At 36.8% G+C, this 22890-nt stretch overlaps 2 protein-coding genes across 11 annotated transcripts in view; one reads left to right on the top strand and one right to left on the bottom strand.

The window, feature by feature from the left end:
- The window catches only part of ZNF644 (zinc finger protein 644), a 105624-nt gene that overhangs the window by 69081 nt on the left and 13653 nt on the right, over window positions 1-22890 (bottom strand). The gene's annotated exons all lie outside the window — the stretch shown is intronic.
- On the top strand, window positions 1606-4829 carry LOC121486213 (eukaryotic translation initiation factor 2 subunit 3, X-linked-like). Its single transcript, XM_041747030.1, is given in 3 exon segments — window positions 1606-2750; window positions 2752-3970; window positions 3973-4829. Coding segments are annotated over 3 exon segments (1416 nt in total). The 5' UTR covers window positions 1606-2591; the 3' UTR covers window positions 4011-4829.

Genomic DNA, 22890 nt, shown 5'->3' with positions numbered 1-22890 from the left:
AAAGTCCTTCTTCAATTTGTTCAGCTATGGTGTTTCTCAATTGCTATAGCAACTGGTGATGGCTCTATTATCAACTGTTTACTTATGTGTTTTCTAAACTACAATCAGTGTGGACACACCGAGGAAAAGAATTCATTCAATTCATTTCAGCATTGTCAGTAGGTGGCACAGAGTAAAAGTACAATATAGGCTGAATGAAACATTAGAAATTTTGTGCTGTATCCCAAAATTTACAGAGATTTAGAAAATAAATAAGTAAAATTCAGGCTAATGAGTTTAATTCACATTTCCAGGACTAAAAAAAAAAATTCCTATCACTTCTGAATCTAGTAACATTACTTTATGAAATTACTACATCTAAGTAAAAATACAAATGACAAAAATCAGCCCAGTGCAAACTTTTATCGAGCTGAATTAATTTCACTGATCATCAATACCAAGATTTTGGTACTACACATTTGCATCCCTACAGAAAATAAAGTTTGTGGACTATAAATCCTAGACTCATTGAAGTATTAAACTTAAGCAGAAAAGAGTTGGAGAAAAAGGTGAATATGGTATTAATAGTAATAATGTCAATAACCTAGAAAAGTGTTTCTCAAACTTGAGCACACATTAGCATCGCCTGGACACCTTGTTATATACAGACTGTTAGTCCCGACCCTCAGAGTTCCTGATTAGGTAGTTCTAAATTGGGAGTCCAATGATTTCCACTTCTATTAAGTTCCTAAGGTGATGCTATTTCCAGGACCACACACAAAGAACCACAGACCTAGAATTCTCTGTATAACGTCTAGAAGAGATGACAATATTCTCTTCGGCCACCCACTGCCACGAGTATTTACAGACCCAGAACTGGATATTGTGACCTACTGCAAGCTAAACTACAAATCAAAATGAGAGCACCGAATATCTACCATGAATTGCTGAGTGTGAAAGGATGAAAAAAGCGGCCCTGCAAGAGAATCTACATCCTAATTCCTAGAACCTGTGAATATTACCTTATATGACCCTTCCCCCCAAAAGAAAAGTCTTTACAGATATGTTTTCATTAAAAATTTTGAGATGGAGAGATTATCCTGGATTATCTGGGTGGGCCCTAAGTACAACCACATGTATTCTTATACAGAGGGGATGGAGAAATTTGACTATACACAGAAAAGGCGAAGACAGAGTAGAGAGATTTGAAAACACTGGCCTTGAAGATTGCAGCTATAGTCAGGAATGTCAGTAGCCACCAGAATTGCAAGAGGCAAGGGATGGATTCTCCCTTAATTTCTGGAGAGAATAACCCTGCTGACACCTTGATTTCTGTCCAGTGATACTGATTTCAGACTTCTGGTTTTTATAACTGTTGGAGTAAGTTTGTTGTTTTAAGCCACCTAGTTTGTGGTAATTTTCAGAGGAATAATAAATGAATATACTGATGACATCAGGTTCTCCAAGAAATAAATTAGAAGTACTACATAAAAGGTGTTTATTTGGAGAAAGGGCCTTCATAAAGGTTACCTGAGGTCAAATGAGGACATAAGGATGGGGCCCTAATTTAATATGAGTAGTGTCCTTATAAGAAAAAGGCACCAAGGATGCAGGCACAGAGGAAACGCATGAGGAAATAAAAGAAAATCTTGAGGAGAAAAGCCTCAAAAAAACCTAACACCATACCATAATCTTGAACTTCTAGCTTCCAGAACTGTGAGAAAATAAATTTCTGTTGTTTAAACCACCAAGTTATTGCAGCCCTAGCAGACTAATACAAAGGATATACATGTTTGCACAACAATGTGAATGCACTTAATGCCACTTACCTATACTTTAAAATGCTTAAAATGTTAAATATTATATGTATACTTTACCACAATACACTAACACCACACAAAGACAGTAACTAACTCTGACTTTCATTCTTTTTTTATCTTGCTCTGTTCAGTTAGATTTCAAAGTCCAAAATAAAAGGCCTTTTAATTGCATTTGTTCCCCCAGAGAGTTAAACTAGGTCACTGTAAACATATTTTTTAAAGGAGAATTTATAATGAAGTTTGATAGGAAGTACTTTTTAAATCCATACCTGAAAAGTATAAAAAACTGGGGTACTGTTTAGGTGAGTACTGGGACACAATGAGAAAACTACAGATCAATATACCTGATGAATACTTAGCAAAAATCCTCAATAAAATACTAAAAATCAAACTTAATAGCACATTAAAAGAATTCTACACACTGAGCAAGGTGGATTTATAATGAAAATCAATGTAATATACCATATTAACAGAATGAGGGATAGAAACCACATGATCATCTCAATTGGTGCAAAAAATGCATTTATCAACATCCAATATCTTTTAATGACAGAAACACTCAACAAACTAAGAATAGAAGAAAACTACCTCAATGTAAGAAAAACCGCCTGGGAAATGCTTACAGCTAACATACTCAATAGTGAAAGATGGAAAGCTTTTCCTCAAAGATTAAGAAAGTAAGGATGGCTCTTTTTTTTAAAAAAAAATTTTTATTTTTAAGTAATTTTTACACCTAATGTGGGGCTCTAACTCACAACGACAAGATTAAGAGTTGTACACTCCAGCAGCAAGATGGCGGGGGGTGAGGTTGGAGTGACTCTCGGACAACCACATCTTTCCTGCCAGGATCTCGCCACCTTGGATGTTACCAACTTGACCCCACTGTCTCAGGAAGTTATCAGCAGACAAGTCACAATTAACATAGGTACAATTGGTCATGTTGCTCATGGAAAAATCTACAGTTGTAAAAGCTCTATCTGGGGTTCACACTGTCAGATTCAAAAATGAACTGGAAAGAAATATTACAATTAAGCTTGGATATGCTAATGCTAAGATTTATAAACTTGATGATGCAAGTTGTCCTCAGCCAGAATGCTATAGATCCTGTGGAAGTAGTACACCTGATGAGTTTCCTACAGATATTCCAGGGACTAAAGGGAACTTCAAACTAGTCAGACATGTTTCCTTTGTTGACTGTCCTGGCCATGATATTTTGATGGCTACTATGCTGAATGGTGCAGCAGTAATGGATGCAGCTCTTCTACTGATAGCTGGCAATGAATCCTGTCCTCAACCTCAGACTTCTGAACATCTAGCTGCCATTGAAATAATGAAACTGAAACATATTTTGATTCTGCAAAATAAAATTGATTTGGTAAAAGAGAATCAGGCTAAAGAACAGTATGAACAGATACTTGCATTTGTACAAGGTACAGTAGCAGAAGGAGCACCTATTATTCCGATTTCTGCTCAGCTGAAATATAATATTGAAGTTGTCTGTGAGTATATTGTAAAGAAAATTCCAGTACTTGTAAGAGACTTTACTTCAGAACCCCGCCTTATTGTTATTAGGTAACTTGATGTCAACAAACCTGGGTGTGAGGTTGATGACCTTAAAGGTGGTGTAGCTGGTGGCAGTATTTTAAAGGGAGTATTAAAGGTGGGCCAAGAAATAGAAGTCAGACCTGGTATTGTTTCCAAAGATAGTGATGGAAAGCTCATGTGTAACCCAATCTTTTCCAAAATTGTATCACTTTTTGCAGAACACAATGATCTTCAGTATGTTGCTCCAGGGGGTTTTATTGGAGTTGGAACAAAAATTGACCCCACCTTGTGCCGGGCTGACAGAATGGTAGGACAGGTGCTTGGTGCAGTTGGAGCTTTACCAGAGATCTTCACAGAATTGGAAATATCCTATTTCCTACTTAGACGGTTTCTAGGTGTACGCACAGAAGGCGACAAAAAAGCAGCAAAGGTGCAAAAGCTCTCTAAAAATGAAGTGCTTATGGTGAACATTGGTTCCCTGTCAACAGGAGGAAGAATTAGTGCAGTCAAGGCTGATTTGGGTAAAATAGTTCTCACTAATCCTGTGTGCACAGAAGTGGGAGAAAAAATTGCCCTTAGCCGAAGAGTTGAGAAACACTGGCGTTTAATTGGTTGGGGTCAAATAAGAAGGGAGTAACTATTAAGCCAACAGTTGAAGATGACTGAAGAATATTATTTACATAATACGTCTGGATGAAGTTACAGTTTCTGTTAACAACCTGGGGGTATAATTTCAAAGCAATACTGGGGAATATATTTCACAGTTCATTACCTTAGTAGAAGCTGTAAGGTTATTCTCATCTCCTTGTTATGAAGATTTAACTTCAAAATAATAGAATCTACAATAGTTGTCAAATTGGCATATTAATGGGTTCAATCCAACATTTTAGCAGAAACTGATTATTGCTAAACGGTGTCAAATTTATACATCACTTCATGTTTGAAATGACACACCTGTTAAAACCAGCCTTTGCTAAGGCATATATGTACCACACTCAACCTGTTTCAAATAAAGTTTTCCTTATTACTTAAAAAAAAAAAAAAAAAAAGAGTTGTACACTCCACCAACTGTGCCAGCCCGGCACCTCAAGTATACCTACTCTTGCTATTTCTACTCAATATGGTACTGAAGTAATAGAGCAAACAGAAAGGAAAAAGGAAATGAATGATCTCCAAATTGGAAAGGAAGAAGTAAAATTATCTGTGCAAATAACATGATTTTTTATGTAGAAAATCTTAAAGACTGTTAAAAAAATTAACTAAATGATTTCAGCAAAATTTCAGGATATCAGCATGTGAAGATCAGTTGCATTTCTATATACTAATAATGACCAATATGGAAAACAAGATTATGAAAATCTAACTTTCAGGAATGTCTGGGTGACTCAGTTGATTAAACATCCTGACTCTTAGGTCATGATTTCAGAGTGCTGAGATTAAGCCCCATGTGAGGCTCCAAGCTCAGTGGGGACTCTGCTTCCCCCCTTCTTCTGCCCTTCCCCCTGCTTGCTCATGTGCACTCTCTCAAATGAATAAATAAATATATAAACAAATGATAAATAGAATTGCCCTATGATCTAGCAATCCCAGTCCTGGCATATATCCAAAAGAATTCTAAGTGGTATCTCAAAGACAGATTTATATACCCATGCTCATTGCAGCATTATTCACAATAGCCAAATGGCAGAAACAAGCTGAAGTTCATCAACAGAGGAATAAAGAAAATGTGGTATATACATGGAACATTGGAATGGAATACTATGCAGCCTTTAAAAATAAGGAAATCCAACCACAAGCTACATTAAGGGTGAACCTTGAGAACGTTATGTTAAGTAAAATAAGCCAATCACAAAAGGATAAACACTGTATGAGTCCATTCATATGAAGTATTTATAGTCAAAATCAGAGGGGGGAAAAAGTGAAAAGGTTGTTACCAAAGCTTGGAAGTGAGGGGTGATAAAATTAGAATTTAATGGGTACAGAGTTTCAGTTTTGCAAAGTAAAAAGTTCCAGAGATCTGCTGCATAACAATGTGAATATCTTTAACACTACTGAACTGTACACTAAAAATGGTTAAGATAGTAAATTTAACGTTTTTTTAGCACCATTTAAAAAATAAATAAACACCCAGAAAAAAAGTACATACAAAGATCAAGATAGATTAACAGGGATTGAGTCTGCCCTCCATCTGTTAAGCCTAAGAAACCAGAACTATATAAGAAACAACAGTTTTCATATCAGACAGGCAAACACCGAGGATGAACCCTAAGGGAAGGGAAACAGATGAGGTAAAACCTCCAATACTCCGAACTTACTACAGACCCTCACCTGGGAGAGTACCCAGGGAGAGAATCTGGTGGTTTCCCCGAGTTGAGGAGACTGAATTGGAAGTCCAAAACTAAGACAGCTAGGGATTGCAGAGTACCAGAGAGAAGACAACTGCACAGAGCGAGAACATCCCTAAGTATTAAAACATGCCAAGGCCAATGAAAGAGCCACTCAAAAGGATGACAAGAGGGGATCCCTGGGTGGCGCAGCGGCTTGGCGCCTGCCTTTGGCCCAGGGCGCGATCCTGGAGACCTGGGATCGAATCCCACATCGGGCTCCCGGCGCATGGAGCCTGCTTCTCCCTCGGCCTATGTCTCTGCCTCTCTCTCTCTCTGTGACTATCATAAATAAATGATAATAATAAAAAAATTTTTTTTAAAAAAAGGATGACAAGATTTATTGCCCTATACTCATACAAAGCTAAAAATAAGACCTGTTTCTTTCAGACACCTAAATCCAGATAGCACTGCCTAGAGTAACCCTAGCCTAAATGCTTTTGAAAGACAGACCCAAAAGGGGAATGTGGCTCAGAAGGGAAGAAATCACAAAGTGGCATGAGGAAACTTTCAGGTGTGATAAATGTATTTAGTATCTCGTTTGTATGGTGATAGCTTCCTAAGTGTATACATACCTCAAACATTACACTGTATACTTAAATTGTGTACTTCATGTCAATTATTTCTCAATAAATTCATTTTTAAAACCTCAATTAAAACAAAACAACCCAATTACAAAATGGGCAGAAGACCTGAAGCAACAATCTTCTGGTGAATTCTTTAACCAAAGATATATGAATGAGAAGTATATGAAAATACACTCACTATCGATTGTCAGTAGAAGACTCAAACTTAAGCCATGATGAGCTATCACTATACAAGAATGGCTAAAATTAATAAAACCAATCATACCACATGTTGGTAAATGTGTGAAGGAACTGAAATGCTCATAGACTCATACAGGAAAATAAATGGTACAATTACTTTGTAAAGTTTCACCATTTCTTTTTTTTTTTAAGATTTTATTTATTTATTCATGAGATGCAGAGAGAGAGAGAGAGAGAGAGAGAGGCAGAGACACAGGCAGAAGAAGAAGGCTCCTCACAGGGAGCCTGATGTGGGACTCGATCCTGGACCCCAGAATCACGCCCTAAGCCAAAGGCAGACACTCAACCGCTGAGCCACCCAGGCATCCCAAGTTTCACCATTTCTTAGCGGGTCAAATATACACCTACTCCATGTATGATCCAATCATTCCACTCCTAGGCATTTACCCAAAGAAATGAAAGCATATGTTTGCATAAAAACTTAACAAATGTTCACCTTTATTTGTAATAGCCAAAAGGTGGAGAAAACATCCACCAACATGTGAACCCTTACATTATAGCTTTATAATAGAATAAATAAGAGTGAAGTAAGGATATATGCAATGTAGATGAATCTGAAAATAACTATGATGAGTGAAAAAAATATACACAAAAAGATTATATATTGTATAAGGGGAGGAGTAATAAATATGAAAGAATTAAAAAGGGGTACAATGAAATTTTGAGGGTAAAGGATATGTTTATTATCTTGATTGTGATGGCTTCATGGGTATATATAGATATCAAACTATTCAAATTGTACACATAAAACAAGATTTATTGTATGTCAATTATATTTTGACAAATCTGCTTAAGATCTCAATATGCAAATATTAATAAACTTAGGAAAACAATGAAATCTCAAATTAAAGAAGATACAGTAATAATGAAAAAGAACATTGTCGTTTATAACCAAAAAAGAACAGATGTAGAAATGAATCATCTTTCAACACCTACCAATGGTACTACAATTACAATTGGTAATTCAATGCATGAACAATGCTTCCAATATATCATCAGATGTATCTTACAAAACACGTGTAACTAGAGTCATCTGGGCCTCCAAACAGATTGATGTATTTAATTTATACTTGCCTAAACTTCTATACTCAAACACAGTTCCTACTGAAATATATAATAGTGCTCAATCTAGAACATAGAAAATTAATTTTACAGCATGAATAAAAAATACGTCTGCAAAAATAACTCCAATTTCAAACTACCCCATTATCCATGCATTTGGCAATGAGGCTTTGCAGTTTCTCCCATCAAGAGGTAATGTTTTCCCCTACCCTTTAACTCCAGGTTTCCTTTTAAGAAAGACCAATAGAATGCAACGCATGTCAGTTTGCAAATTCCGAGCTACACCTCAAGAGACCCTGCATACTTCTGCCCTTAGAATCCTGCCACCACCATAAGAACAAGTCCAGTCTAATCTGCTGGAGGATAATGAGAGCCCAAATAGTCCACAGGCCATCCTAGAGAACCCAGCCAAGAGCAGCAAAGCCATCCTCCTACACTGCTAAATAGAGACTCATAAATGAGCCTAACCAAGACCAGAAATAATGCTGAGCTGACTCACAGACTTGTTTTAATAATGTGTTTTAAACCACCAAGCTGTAATCTGTTACACAGTAATAGCTAACAAGTTATTTTAGATTAATAATTGGTCTAGATCTCAATTATGAAGGCAAGGGAAAAAGAGACATAAAAAAAGTCTCTTTTACTGTTTTATTAGCAGTGACTCTACAAAACATCCTGTCAGTTTGTCATCTCAATACACATACAAACTGAGCAAAATCATTTTTACAAATCATGTTACGAGCCAACTATTATTTTTTGTGAAATTCTGTTGCTAGACAGCTTTACTAGATTCAACTATATAATGAAATTTTTCAGGATATTCCAAAAATCTATGAACACTATTACAGAAAAATCTGCTATCTTCTAATATTCTTTTTCCTATTTATGTTTTTAATAATAAATTTATTTTTTTATTGGTGTACAATTTGCCAATATACAGAATATGATATTCTGATTGCCCATTAATAAAAACACTCTAACTCAACTGTTACAGTGGTGGCAATCACAGGGCCCTGGAATGAGGGATGAAAAGTGATACCCAGGCTGACGAGAATTCCTCAGGTAGCCACAGTAATTTGTTCACGGATGAGAACGTAGGCCAGAGTGGCAAAATAAAAATCCTTCTCAGGATATTCCAAGTATTAGGAAAGGTACACTCTTCATTAGAAGTAACAGCTGTGAGAATTATGTATGTTGGAGCAGCCAGTGGCCATCTCTGCCACTTCCTAACTTATTTAGGAATGAATCCACCACAGAAAAAACCCAAGCCAAGAGATATAAACATTATCACAATGAATCATATGCACTTATGAATCCAAACATTCCTGAAATAACTGTAGTAGTAGCAGAACAGTAAATGCTTATCAATCCCCTTTGATACCTACTAGAGAAACTGAACAAAATATTAAAAACAATCACTTGAAGGCACCAAAAAGTTGACACAGCAGTAAAGAAGGACCAGGTCAAGGTCTAAGAAAGGATGGAAACCTACCAGATACAAACCCAGCACCATGGGGCACCTTGGTTGGTTAAGTGGCTGCCTTTGGCTCAGGTCATGATCCCAGGGTCCTGGGACTGAGCCTGAGCCCCTCATCAGGCTTCCTGCTCAATGGAGAGTCTGCTTCTTCCTCTCTCTCCACCATTCCTCTCCCACCCCCAACTTGTGCTCACTCTTCTCTTTCTCAAATAAAATCTTAAAAAAACAAAAACAAAAACTAACCAGCATCCAAGGATGCTTTTGCCTTGGGGATTTTTGCCAATCTAGATGGGGCAGGTGAGAAATGGATTTCTGACATTGTTACAGAGTTAACGGTGGAATGCAAGGTTCAGAAATGGTGGGAACCATACTAAATGTTGCCCATTATTTGAGCTGAGACCCCAAAGGACTAAACTCTAATGAGCCAGAAGTAAACAAGTCATTGCATGTACCTAAAGATTATTTAGGTGAACAAACAAAAAAACTTTAATCCCTAAAATTTAATTAAAGTAATCCCAGGCTGCTGGAGACCCCAGGTGTGGTACAAGCAAACAAAAATCATCTCTGGAAAAAGGTATCACCATAGGACTCAGAATTTAGGCCTGGAAAGGCAGCTGAAAATTTAAATGAGAGAACATGGCAGTGAGAGAACCAGAGAAGCAGTCAAATGAAAATTCTCAGTATAAACTTTGTCCCAGGGCAGCCCCGGTGGCCCAGCGGTTTAGCACTGCCTTCAGCCCGGGGTGCGATCCTGGAGACCCCAGATCAAGTCCCACGTCAGGCTCCCTGCATGGAGCCTGCTTCTCCCTCTGCCTGTGTCTCTGCCTCTTTCTGTGTCTGTTGCAAATGAATAAATAAAATCTTTAAAAAATGAAAATAAAAATAAACTTTGCCCCTATCAGTAGATGGCTGATAAACTATGTATGCCCAGAGAACTGAAGGGATGAAGGGGGAAAAGTTAGCAGGAGCTAGTAATTTTACACTTGAAAAACAGAGCTGTACTACTGATGCTTTTTCAAAAGGGTGAATTACTCAAGTGTGCATAGTTTGGGCAACAGGAAGCTGAAGCCTTAGAAGGCTGAAGTGCCAGAGGACAGAACCCAAGTCCAGGAAATTAGTGGAATCCCTAAAAGCTAGAAAATCACAGGGCAAGCATCAAAATCAGACTATAAATTTCACCCAACAATTCCCAGAAGAACATTAATAGAAACTAGCATCACTAAAACATATTCATAATGTCCAGTTTTCAAGCAAAAATTATACCATACTGAGGAAAAAGGGGGAGCCAACTGATATTGACCCTGTGTACCCTGAATTTTAAAGGGTTAGCATATAGATTCAAAGCAGCTATTTTAACTATACTATAATATTAAAAGAAAATAAAGTCAAAGAATTGATAGAGACTATGAAAAAGAAAGCTGAAAGGTAAAATAACTGAAATAAATTCAGGGACACCTGGGTGGCTCAGCGGTTGAGCGTCTGTCTTCAGCTCAAGATGTGATCCCAGGGTCCTGGATTGAGTCCCACATTGGGCACAGCGCCTTGTGTGGAGCCTGCTTCTCCCTCTGCCTGTGTCTCTCATGAATAAATCAATCAATCAATCAATCAATCAATCATTTTAAAAAATCAACAGAAGGGGGTGATGAGAGGTAGCAGAACAATCAGTAAGCTTGAAATACGGCAATAAAGCTGTCCAGAGAACAGAAAGTAAAATAGATGAAAAAAATTAACAGTCTCACACCAGCATCAGGCAATTCAACATAAATATAACCCAACTGAACATGGACATACAAGAAGCAACAGGAAAGAATAAAAAAGGTTAAAAATAATGTTTGTTGGGATCCCTGGGTGGCGCAGCGGTTTGGCGCCTGCCTTTGGCCCAGGGCGCGATCCTGGAGACCCGGGATTGAATCCCACATCAGGCTCCCGGTGCATGGAGCCTGCTTCTCCCTCTGCCTGTGTCTCTGCCTCTCTCTCTCTCTCTGTGACTATCATAAATAAATAAAAAAATTTATAAAAAAAAAAATAATGTTTGTTGAAGAAATAATAGCCAAAATAACTCAGATGATAGGAAACATTAATTTACAGATCCAAGAATCTCAACAAACCCAAGTAGGATAAACATAAAGAACCATTTCTACATATCACTGTCAAGCCTTGAAAGGCCGAAGACAAAACCTTGAGATCAGCCAGAGAAAAATGGCTACATTTAGGAAATGACAATACAAGTAATGGCTGACATCATCAGAAAAAATGGGACATACTAGAGCAACATCTTCTATATACAGCGATACTATCATTCAAAATGAAGGTGAATAAAAAAAGGTATTTTCAGATAAAAATGAGACTTGGGGGTAGCAGACAAAACAGAGTTTAAAAAAATGACAGGGGGGGGATCCCTGGGTGGCGCAGCGGTTTGGCACCTGCCTTTGGCCCAGGGCGCAATCCTGGAGACCCGGGATCGAATCCCACATCGGGCTCCCGGTGCATGGAGCCTGCTTCTCCCTCTGCCTATGTCTCTGCCTCTCTCTCTCTCTCTCTCTCTCTCTGTGACTATCATAAATAAATAAAAATTTAAAAAAAATGACAGGGGAAGGAGAGAATAAAACTACTTAATCCAAAAAGACAACAAGAAAGGTGAGAAAAAGAACACAAAAGAATATATAGAAAGCATATTAGATTGTATATTTAGGCCCCGATACATCAACAATTATATGAAATCTAAATAAACTTTATAATTAAAATATGAAGTGTTCGATCAGATTGAAAGAAAAACAATGATATGGTGGATACATGAAACAGTTATGGAACAAAAAGGCACAGAAAATTTTATTTTATTTTTTTAGAAAATTTTAAAATAAAGGTTGGGGGGTGGGGGCACATGGGTGGCTCAGTGGAAGCTCCCCCTTCAGTGGAAGCCTGCTTCTCCCTCTCCCTCTGCCTGCCGTTCCCCCTGCTTGTGCTCTTTCTCTATGTCAAATAAATAAATAAAATCTTTAAAAAGGGGCAGCCTGGGTGGCTCAGCGATAGCACTGCCTTTGGCCCAGGGTGTGGTCCTGGAGACCCAGGATCGAGTCCCACGTCATCAGGCTCCCTGCATGGAGCTTGCTCCTCCCTCTGCCTATGTCTCTGCCTCTCTCTCTGTCTCTCATGAATAAATAAATAAAATCTTTAAAAAAAAAAAATCTTAAAAAAAAAAAAGTTGAGGGGAGACCACCCAAATGCTAACTACAAAGCCCATGTAGCCATATTACTATCAGTTAAGGTAGACTGCAAAGAGCATTACCAAACACAAGGAGAAATAATGATGATAAAACGTTCAACTCATCAGAAACATTAAACAATTCTAAATTTGCAAAAATGGGCAGCAATACAAGAAAGACAAATCCATAGTAACAGATTTTAATACATCTCTAATTTTTTTTTTTTTAATTCTTATTTATTTACGATAGTCACAGAGAGAGAGAGAGAGGCAGAGACACAGGCGGAGGGAGAAGCAGGCTCCATGCACCGGGAGCCCGATGTGGGACTCGATCCCGGGTCTCCAGGATCGCACCCTGGGCCAAAGGCAGGCGCCAAACCGCTGCGCCACCCAGGGATCCCAATACATCTCTAATTGAATCAACATGCTGCATCTAAATTGGTGAGGATATAGAAGTTTTAAACATGCTTAATAAAACTGACTTGACTCATATAAATACTGTACCCAAAAACCTACAGAACACACATTCTTTTCAAATATTTATAAAACCTAGCAAATGTATTAAAAGGTTCAATTACATTTGGAATCAGGGAAATGGGAAATAAAACCACTACACATCCACTAAAATGACTAAAATTAAAGATTAACAGTACAAAATGTTGGTGAAGATTTAAAGATGCAGTACAAAAGTGTTGATGAGACTGTAAATTGTCACAAAACACTTTCGGGAAAAAATTTTTTTTAATCTTCTGAAATTAAACACAAATACACTCTAAAACCAAGCTATTAAACTCCCAGATATTTACCAAATATAAACCTGTGCCTGTGTGTACTAGGAGACATGTACAAGGAAATACAAAGCAGCATTTTTCAGAAAAGCCTACCAAGTAGAGACAATCCAAATTTCTATCAGTAACAGAATGGGTAAATTGTGGGCTATTCATATAATGTACTATACTGTACAGGCATACCTGAGAGACATGGGTATGGTTCCAGACTGCTACAATAATGGAAAATTGTAATAAAGCAATCAGATGAATTTCTGGTTTCCCAGTGCGTATAAAAGTTGTGTTTACACTATATTGCAGTTTATTAAGTATGCAATACCATCATGTCTTTTAAAAATTACATACCTTAATTTTAAAAGATTTTATTGCTAAAAAACGGCTAACCATTTTCTGGGTTATCAGCAAGTCATAATCTTTTTGCTGCTCTTGCCTCAATGTTTTTGTTTTAAAGATTTTGTCAGAACAAGCAGGGGGGGTAGGAGGGAGAGAGAGAGAGAGAGAGAAAGAGAGAGAGAGAGAGAGAGAAGCAGGCTCCCTGCCAAGCAGGGAGCCCGATGTGGGGCTTGATCCCAAGATCCTGGGATCGTGACCTGAGCTAAAAGCAGACACTTAACCAACTGAGCCACCCAGGCACCCTTGCCTCAATGCTTATGACTGCTAACTAATCAGGGTGGTGAATCATAAAGATTAGGGGGTTGTGGCAATTTCTTAAAATAAGACAACAATGAACTTTGTCACATCTATGGACTCTTCCTTTCATGAACTATTTCTCTGTAGTATCTGGTGCTGTTTGATAACATTTTACCCATAGAACTTTTTTCAAAATTGGAGCCAAATCCTCTCAAACCCTGTTGTTGCTTTATCAACTAAGTGTTTGTATTATGTATATCCTTTGTTGTCATTTCAGCTGTCTTCACAGCATCACCAGGAGTAGATTCCATCTGAAAAAAGCACTTTTTTTCTTTGCTCATCCTTGAATTCTTCATCCATTCAAACTATTCAAACTTTATGAAGAGACTGCAGCCATCCAGTCACATCTTCCGTTGGTTTTCTTGCTATTTCCACCACATCTGCAGTTACTGCCTCCACTGAAGTCCTGAGCCCCTCCAAGTCATCTATGAGGGTTGAATTCAACTTTTTCCAAATTCCTGTACATGTTTTTATCTTGACCACTTTTCATAAATTATGTTAATGGCATCTATAATGGTGAATCCAGGTTTTCAACTTACTTTGGTCCACATCTATCAGAGGAATCCCTATGTATGGCAGCTACAGTCTTACAAAACGTACATCTTAATAAGAAGTCGTGAAACTTGAATTTACTCCTTGAAACCACAGGCTGCAGAATGGATATTGGGTTAGCAGGCATGAAAACAACTTTTACCTCACTGTACATCTTTGTCAGTGAACACTGTCAGTGAGCAGTAATATTTACAAGGGAATCTTTTTCTAAGCAGTAGGTCTGAACAGTAGGCTTAAAATAATCAGTAAAACATATTATTAAAAAATATGCTGTCAATCAGGCTTTGTTATTCCATTTATACAGCACAGGCAGAGTAGATTCAGTGCAATTCTTAAGGGCCCTAAGACTTTTGGAATGGTAAATGAGCACTGGCTTCAACCTAAAGTCACCAGCTGCATCAGCCAGCTCTTTGAAGGTTTGAAGCCAAGCACTGGCTTTTCCTAACTATGAAAGTCCTACATGGCATCTTCTTCCAATAGAAAGCTGCTTTGTCTATATTAAAAATGTTTAGTGTAGCCACCTTTGTTAATTATCTTAGCTAAATACCTTCTGAATAACTTGCTGCTTCACCTTGCCCGTTTATGTTCTAAAGAAGGTTCTTTCATTAAACCTCATAAACCAAACTCTGCCAGCTTCAAACAGTTCTTCAGCAGTCTTCTCACCTCTGTTAGTCTTTACGGAATTGAAGAGTTAGGGCCTTGCTCTGGATTAAGCTATGGTTTATGGGAATATTGTGGCTGGTTTGATCTTCTATCCAGACCACTGAAACTTTCCCTAAATCAGCAATAAGGCTGTTTCACTTTCTCATAATTCATAGGTTCACGTGTAGCACTTTTAATTTCCTTCAAGAGCTTTCCCTTTGCATTCACCACCTTGACTGTTATAAGAGGCCTAGCCTTGGCCTTATCTCAGCCTTTGATGTGCTTTCCTTACTAAGCTTAATAATTTTTAAGCTTCTGATTTAAAGTGAGAGATGTGCGGGGCACCTGGGTGGCTCAGTGGTTGAGCATCTGCCTTTGGCCCAAGTCAAGATCCTGGGGTCTGGGGATTGAGACCTGCACTGGGCTCCCCACAGGGAGCCTGCTTCTCCCTCTATGTCTCTGCCTCTCTGTGTGTCTCTCATGAATAAAAAAAAATCTTAAAAAAAAAAAGAGACACATACAACTTTTCCTCTCACTTAAAAACTTAGAAGCCACTGTAGGGTTATTAATAGGCCTACTTTCAATATTGTTGTGTCTCACGAAACAGGGAGGCCCAAGTCAAAGGAGAGAGATGGGGGAACAGCCAGTCAGTGGAGCAATCAGAACACGCACAATATTTAAGTTTGTCATCTTATACGGCTGTGGTTTGTGGCACCCCAAAATAATTTTAATAGTAACATCAAAAATTATAAAATTACTGATCACAGATCACCATAAGAAATATAATTAGTAAGTGTGAAATGTTGCAAGAATTCCCAAAAAGACATGAAGTGAGCAATGCTGCAAGAGCTGTTGGAAAAATGGTGCCAACAGACTTACTAGATACAGGGTTGCCACAAACCTTAAATTTGTAAAAAAAAAAAAACAAAAACAAAACAAAACAAAAAACCACACACACACACACACACACACACACACAAAAGCAAAAACAAAAAACAAAAAATCCCCACTATTTGCAAAGCTCAACAAAGTACAATTAAATGAGGTATGCCTGCACAGCAATGAAATGGAATGAACTATAGTCACATGAAAAAATAAAAATGAATCTCACAAACAATGCTGGGAATGCCAAGACTCATTTATATAAATTTCATTAGTAAGAAAACAATATATAGTTCAGAAACTAGTAAAAATATAAAACAAAAAGGTGACTACCATAAAAGGCAACATGGTAGTCTCCCAAGGACAAAGGGGGAGGTTTGACTGGAAAGGAACAGAGCAGAGGAACTATAGCAATGTTTTCATTAACTAGGAGTTAAGGAGGTATGTCCTTTTGAATTCTGAAGTTGTACATTTTTTTTTACCATGCATTATTCTAATTTTAATTTTCCACACTAAAAACATCTCAAAATTAATAATATAGACATTTAAGGCTTTGAATTTTTCCCCGAAGCAAAGCACTGACATTATGCTATAGTATTGTTTTTAATTAAAATTATACAAATGTGTATTTCAAGAATCAAATGAAGCTTGTTGAGAAAACAACAGCACTACCCACTACCTCTCCTCTAGCCAGCCTTCCCCCATCTGATTTTTAAATAACTTGGTTATACCGGCTTTACATTTTGCATCTAATTGCCTCCTACATAGGAAAATTAACTCTCCTGTGTTCCTTCTATATTTTCTATAACCTCCTCACAAGGCCCTATATGGGAATGGCTAGCTGACTTTTCACAAAGGTAAAAAATGTAATTCAATGGGGAAAAAAAAAGGTCTTCTCAACAACTCGTGCTGGAATAACTGAAAATAAAGAAAGAAAAAAAAAGAATATCAACAAATCTCACACTCTATAGCAATGTTAATCTAAAATGCTATAGATTTAAATGTAAAATGTAAAAATATTAATCCTATACAAGCTAGAAACGAAATCATCAGGATCTAGACCTAGAGAAAGAATTCTTAGAAATAACACCAAAAGCAAGACCCATAAAAGAAAAAATGTGATAAGGTGGACTTCATCAAAACAAAAATCTTTTATTTACTGTGAAAGATCCTGTTAAGAGGATTAAAAAACAAGTGAGTTGGAGAAAATATTTGCAAACTACCTAACAGTCTCTAATCTAAAATAGAACTCTCAAAACTAAACAGTAGGACATAGCAAGAAATATCAAAATAAGGACGTTTGAAAAACATCATCTCCATTAAACTAACAAGAACAATGGCAAAAATAAAGTCAACATTTTCTAAACGAGAAATTAACCAAAGTCTTGCCTCAATCTGGGGAAAATTTATTCAAGAAAGATGGCTAAATCCTGATTAAGACTAGCAAACTTTGTGACATTTTATTTTGTCCTATTCCCATTCTCCCACTCCAGTTTTACAGTAGCTTTCGAAGTCAATAGTCTGGGCGCCTGGGTGGTTCAGTCAGTTGACCATTTGCCTTTGGCTCAGGTCGTGAATCCCACATCAAGGTCCCCACAGGGAGTCTGTTTCTCTCTCTGCCTATGTGTCTCTCATGAATAACTACATAAAATTAAAAAGAAAAAAAAAGTCAACAGTCCACAAGCCTATTGAAAACCATAGCCAGCAGCTATATGGGGGTGGAGGCCAGGTTGGAGGGGGTGGGGTGCCCAAGAGGGTGGGATCACCTCTACTACATTACCATTCCCAAAGGACTGTCATTATTTGACATGTTGGTGGTTTCTTCGAAGATTCTACTCCTAAAACTATTTTTTAAAAATATTTTATTTATTTATTTGACACTGAGGGCAAGAAAGCATGCAAGCAGGAGGGATGTCAGGCAGAGGGAGAAGTAGGCTCCCCAATGAGCAGGAAACCTGATGTGGGGCTTGCTCCCAGGACCGGAGGATCATGACCTGAGCCAACGTGAGACACTTAACTGACTAAGCCACCCAGGCACCTTCCTGCAAAGCTATCCTAAGAGTTCACCCAATGCAAAAACAAAACAAAACTTTTCCCCAAGGTTATTTGTCAAAAAACTATCAGAGGCAATTGTTTCATATTGCAGCTGACCAAGGGAGTGGCTAACAGCTGAGACAAATAATAAGCTAACCAAAGAGCTTAAAAATAAAAGCTGGATGCTAAGAAAAGCTGTAATATATCCCTGAGAATATAGATGGTCAGTTGTAAGCACAGAGATGTGCATATGCTCAAGAAAGGCCTGAGAAGGCCCTAACCACTCACCTCTGGCTAACCAGAAGCTCTGCATAAGCAGGAAGTGAAGAGTGAGGCAAAATTACAAAATTCCATTCTGAATGTTGAGACTGGGAGACTTAACTGATTCCAGGCATTTAAGGACATCTCTGTCGAACTATCAGAACACTAAGCTAACTGAGTAGACTTCAGTGGCCACCCATGATAAAGAATACAGATTATACAGAATTTGTTTAAAAAAACTGTTTATTAGTTCAATGAACAACAAATGGTTAACAACAACAAGCACTGGGATGGGGAGAATATCTGATTATCAGAACTGCCACATTATTTAAAATGTAGTTTTCAACAACAAAAAAGCCTTAAAAACACATATATAAGAAAGAATGACTCATACACATGGGAAAACAAACAAAAAGCAGTTAGTAGAAACTATCCAACGAAACAGACATCAGACTTAATAGGCAATGTTTACAAATCACCTTAAACGTGTTCAAAGAACTAAAGGAAATCTATGTCTAATGAACTAAAGTATGAAATGGATGTCTCACAAATACAAAATACAGATAAAGAGACAAATCATAAAAAAGAGTGAAACAGAAATGAATTGAAAAGTAAAAAAATTTACCTAAAATAAAAAATTCACCAGAAGTCTTCAGCAGCAGATTTGAGTAAGCAGAAGAAAGAAATCAGTGGATCTGAAGATTGAGATTATCTACTCTGAAAACAGAAAAACAAATGAAGAAGGGAAAAAAAACAGGAGTCTAAGATGCCTGAGGGACACCATTAAGAATGCCAATATACACATAATGGGAGCCCCAAAGAGAGAGAGGAGGGAAAAGGGCAAAAACAGTATCTGGATAAACAATGACTAAAAATTCCTCTAATGAAAAATACTAACTTTTTCATTACTCGAGAAGCTCAAAAACTACAATAAACTCAGAAAACAGAGAAGCCTAAAAAAAAAAAAAAAAAAACAGAAGCCTGAAAGTCCATTAGATAAGTTATTTGTCACATACAGAGATCCTCTATAAAATTAATAGTTAATTTCTTATCAGAAACCATAAAAGCCAAAAGGCAATAGGAAGACATTCAAAGTAATGAAAAAGTAATACTGTCAACCAAGAATTCTTTACTTTTCAAAAATGAAGGTGAAGTTAAGACATTAAACAAAAAATAAACAAAAACTGGCATAGCTAGTTGCCAGATCTGCCATACAAGAAATACTAATGGCTGAAGCGAAAGGACAATAGACAGACAGTAATCTGAATCCACTTGAAGAAGAGCATAGTAAAGGTAGCCAGATAGGTAAATATAATTTTTAATTTTATAACTTTTTTCTTCTATCTGATTTAAAAGACATACAGAAGCATAATTTGTAGGACAGTAATAGCACAAAAGGAGGAGGGGGAATGGAGCTACACAGGAGCAAGATTTTTGTATATTATTGAAATTAAGTTGATATTAACCTGAACTAGACTGAAATAAGTTAACTGCAATTCCCAGAACTACCGCAATGAAAAAAAAAAACAAAAAACAAAAAAAACAATAAGGGACTTCTTAAATGTTACTAGAAAACAATCCATTTGGTACAAAGGAAGGCAACAGTAGAGGAATAAAGGAACAGAAAAAAAAATCTTAAGACACAGAAAACAACAAAATAGCAGACATAAACTCTCTCTTATCAGTAACTACATCAAACGCAAATTAATCAGGCATTCCAATCAAAAACCTGTGACTGACAGAAGGGTTAAAAACCCACAATCCAATTATATGTTGTCTAAAAGAGATACACCACAGGTTCAAAGACACTTTAGATTCAAATAAGCTGAAAGTAAAAGTATGGAAAAAATATACCAAGCAATCTATAACGAAAAAAAGAAGGCTGGAGAGGCTATACAATTAGCAGACACAACAGATATTAAGAAAGAAAAAATTAGAGACAAAGAAGGCCATTTTATAATAATAAAAGGGTCAATTCATCAAAAATTATAGATCACCTATAAACATATATAACCCAACAATAAAGACTTAAAATATATGAAATAGAAACATACAAAATTGAAAGGCCAAATAGACAACAGACAAAAACAAATAAAAATAGCTGAAGACTTATATACCTCACTTTCAATACTGGATAGAACTAGACCAAAAAAAAAAAAAAAAACCCATAAGGAAATGGAAGACTAGAACACTATAAATTAGACTTGACAGACATCTACAGAATACACTATTCAAAACAGAACATTTTCTTCTCAAGTGTACATGGAAAATTCTCCAATACAGACCATAGGTTAGACTATAATACAAGTCTCAAAACTTTTAAAGGAATAAAATCATACAAAGTATATTCTCCAAATACAAGGACATGAAAACAGAAATTACAGAAAGAAATATGGGAAATAAGTGGAAATTAAGCAACAAACCTCTAAATAATAGATCAAAAAAATCACACAGGGAGATCATAAAATGTTAAGATTAAAACAAAAGCACAACATGCCAAAATTTAAATGAAGTCAAAGCAATGTTTAAAGGGAAATTTATAGCTCAATACATCTATATTAAAAAAAAAAAAATCTCAGGACACCTGGGTGGCTCAGTCATTGAGCATCTGCCTTTGGCTCAGGGTGTGATCCCAGGGTCCTGGGATTGAGTCCCACATCAGGCTCCCCACAGGGAGCCTGCGTCTCCCTCTGCCTATATCTCTGCCTTTCTGTGTCACTCGTGAATAAAAAAAAAAAAAAAAAAATCTCAATTCAATAACCTAACCTTTGGCCTTAAGAAAAACAGAAAAAGAGAAAACTAAAGCAAAAACAACCAAATAAAGAAAGTAATAAAGATTACAGCTTAAGTGAGTAAGACTAATAATAAAAAATACAGAATAATACGTGAAATCAAAAGTTAGTTCCTTGAAAGTATCAATGAAATTTAAAAACTTTCAGCGAGGCTGACCAAGAAAAAAAAGACAAATTATTACAGTCAAGAATGACAAAAGGGTCACTACTACTGGCATTATAGTAAGAAATAAAAAGGATTATATGGGAATACTAGGAACAGTTGTATAGCAACAAATAGCCTAGGTAAAACGAACAAATTTCTAGGAAAAAAACTACTGAAACTGATTCAAGAAGAGATAGAAAATCTAGATAGACCTATAGTAAAAAGATTAATTAAAAAACTTACCAAAAATAAACCAGGATTAGATGGATTCTCTAAAGCAACCTACCTTTAAACCAAATGTTTAAAGAATTGACACCAATCCTTCTCAAATCTTCCCCAAAATAGAACAGGAAGGAACATTTCCTAATTCACTTTATGAAGTCATTATTACCTTCATGACCAAAGCTATGACAACATAGGAAAAGAAAACCCTAAGTATCTTTTGAGCAAAATCACAAAAATCCTATTTCATGTGTGCACGCACCACATGTTTCTAAAGACATACCATTTAGATCCTCTTTCCTCTTGTCCCGATCTGATCATTCTTCAGACCTGCTATATCAGGCACTAAATCCTATTTCCTGGACAATCCCTCTTTTTGATTTAACTCATCATTTTGATAAAGTCTATGTCCTCTCGTCACTTCCTGAGATACAGTACAGTTGTAGGTAATATTTTAACAACCTCATATGTTTCATAATTTTAGCCTACTCCCACACTTGACAGCTTGGCAAGGCAACAGAATTAGTAATTTGGAAGTATCTTCCCTTCAAGAGTTTTGAAGGCACTATTCCAATAACCATCACTTTCCATTGTTACTGATTCCTAATCTCTTTTATACGCTCCATATGGGAAAGCTGTTGGGTCTTCCTTAGATTTCTCGTGTCTGAAATCTCACCATGAGGTACTCTGGTATGTATTTTTTCCTTCAATTACTATGCTGAGCATTCTATTCTGTAAGCCCTTTAATGTGAAAACACAAGTTTTTTGTTCAAGTATTAATTTTCCTCCACACATTTTCTCCCATCCTTTAATTCTTTCACGTGTTGAACTTGCCAAGTATGATCCTCTAATTTTTTTTTTTTTTTAGGATTTGAGAGAGAGCGCGCACGCACACAAGCAAGGAGAGTATGGAGAGGGAGAAGGAGGCTCCCCACTAAGTGGGGAGCCCAATATGGGACTCAATTCCAGGACCTCAGGATCATGACCTGAGCTGAAGGCAGATGCTTAACCCACTTAGGCCACCCAGCTGCCCCATTCTCTATTTTCTACTTTACATCTCTTTTTGTCCTGCCTTCTGGAAGAGTCCCTTAACTTCATCTTCTAACCTTCTACAAGAATATTAATTAATAACTTTTCTATTAGTATCTCATATTCCATATTTCCTATCCTCTGTTATTTCATATTCTAAATGTCTAAGAACTTTGCTTTGTTTTCTGAGGATTGCCTTTATGTGGCAAGCATCTTTTCCTGTTTAAAAGATACAATTATCAAAGAAAAAGATACAATTATCTTACTTCCAAACATATTTCAGTAACCTTTGAAGTTTTTTTTTTTCTTTTTGAACTGTTTCTCTTCCTCTTTTATACTGGGGTTATCTTCAAATATTTAATGATCCTTAATGTCATATCTTAAAATGAAACATATAAAAGCTGTCTGGATATCCTGTGTTAATGGGTTAGTGTCATTGCAGGATGATCAATCTAAGCCATTTCCATGGGTGGATTCACATCTATTACTATCTGTTGGTCTTTTTTTCCTGATCATTAGTTTGCTATATAACAGAATTAATCTTCCAGTCTCACATC

Source organism: Vulpes lagopus, chromosome 3 (assembly GCF_018345385.1).
Source record: "Vulpes lagopus strain Blue_001 chromosome 3, ASM1834538v1, whole genome shotgun sequence".
NCBI classification, from domain to species: Eukaryota; Metazoa; Chordata; class Mammalia; order Carnivora; family Canidae; genus Vulpes; species Vulpes lagopus.
The sequence above is the reverse complement of the archived record's forward strand: the minus strand, read 5'-3'. Positions and strand labels throughout refer to the sequence as shown.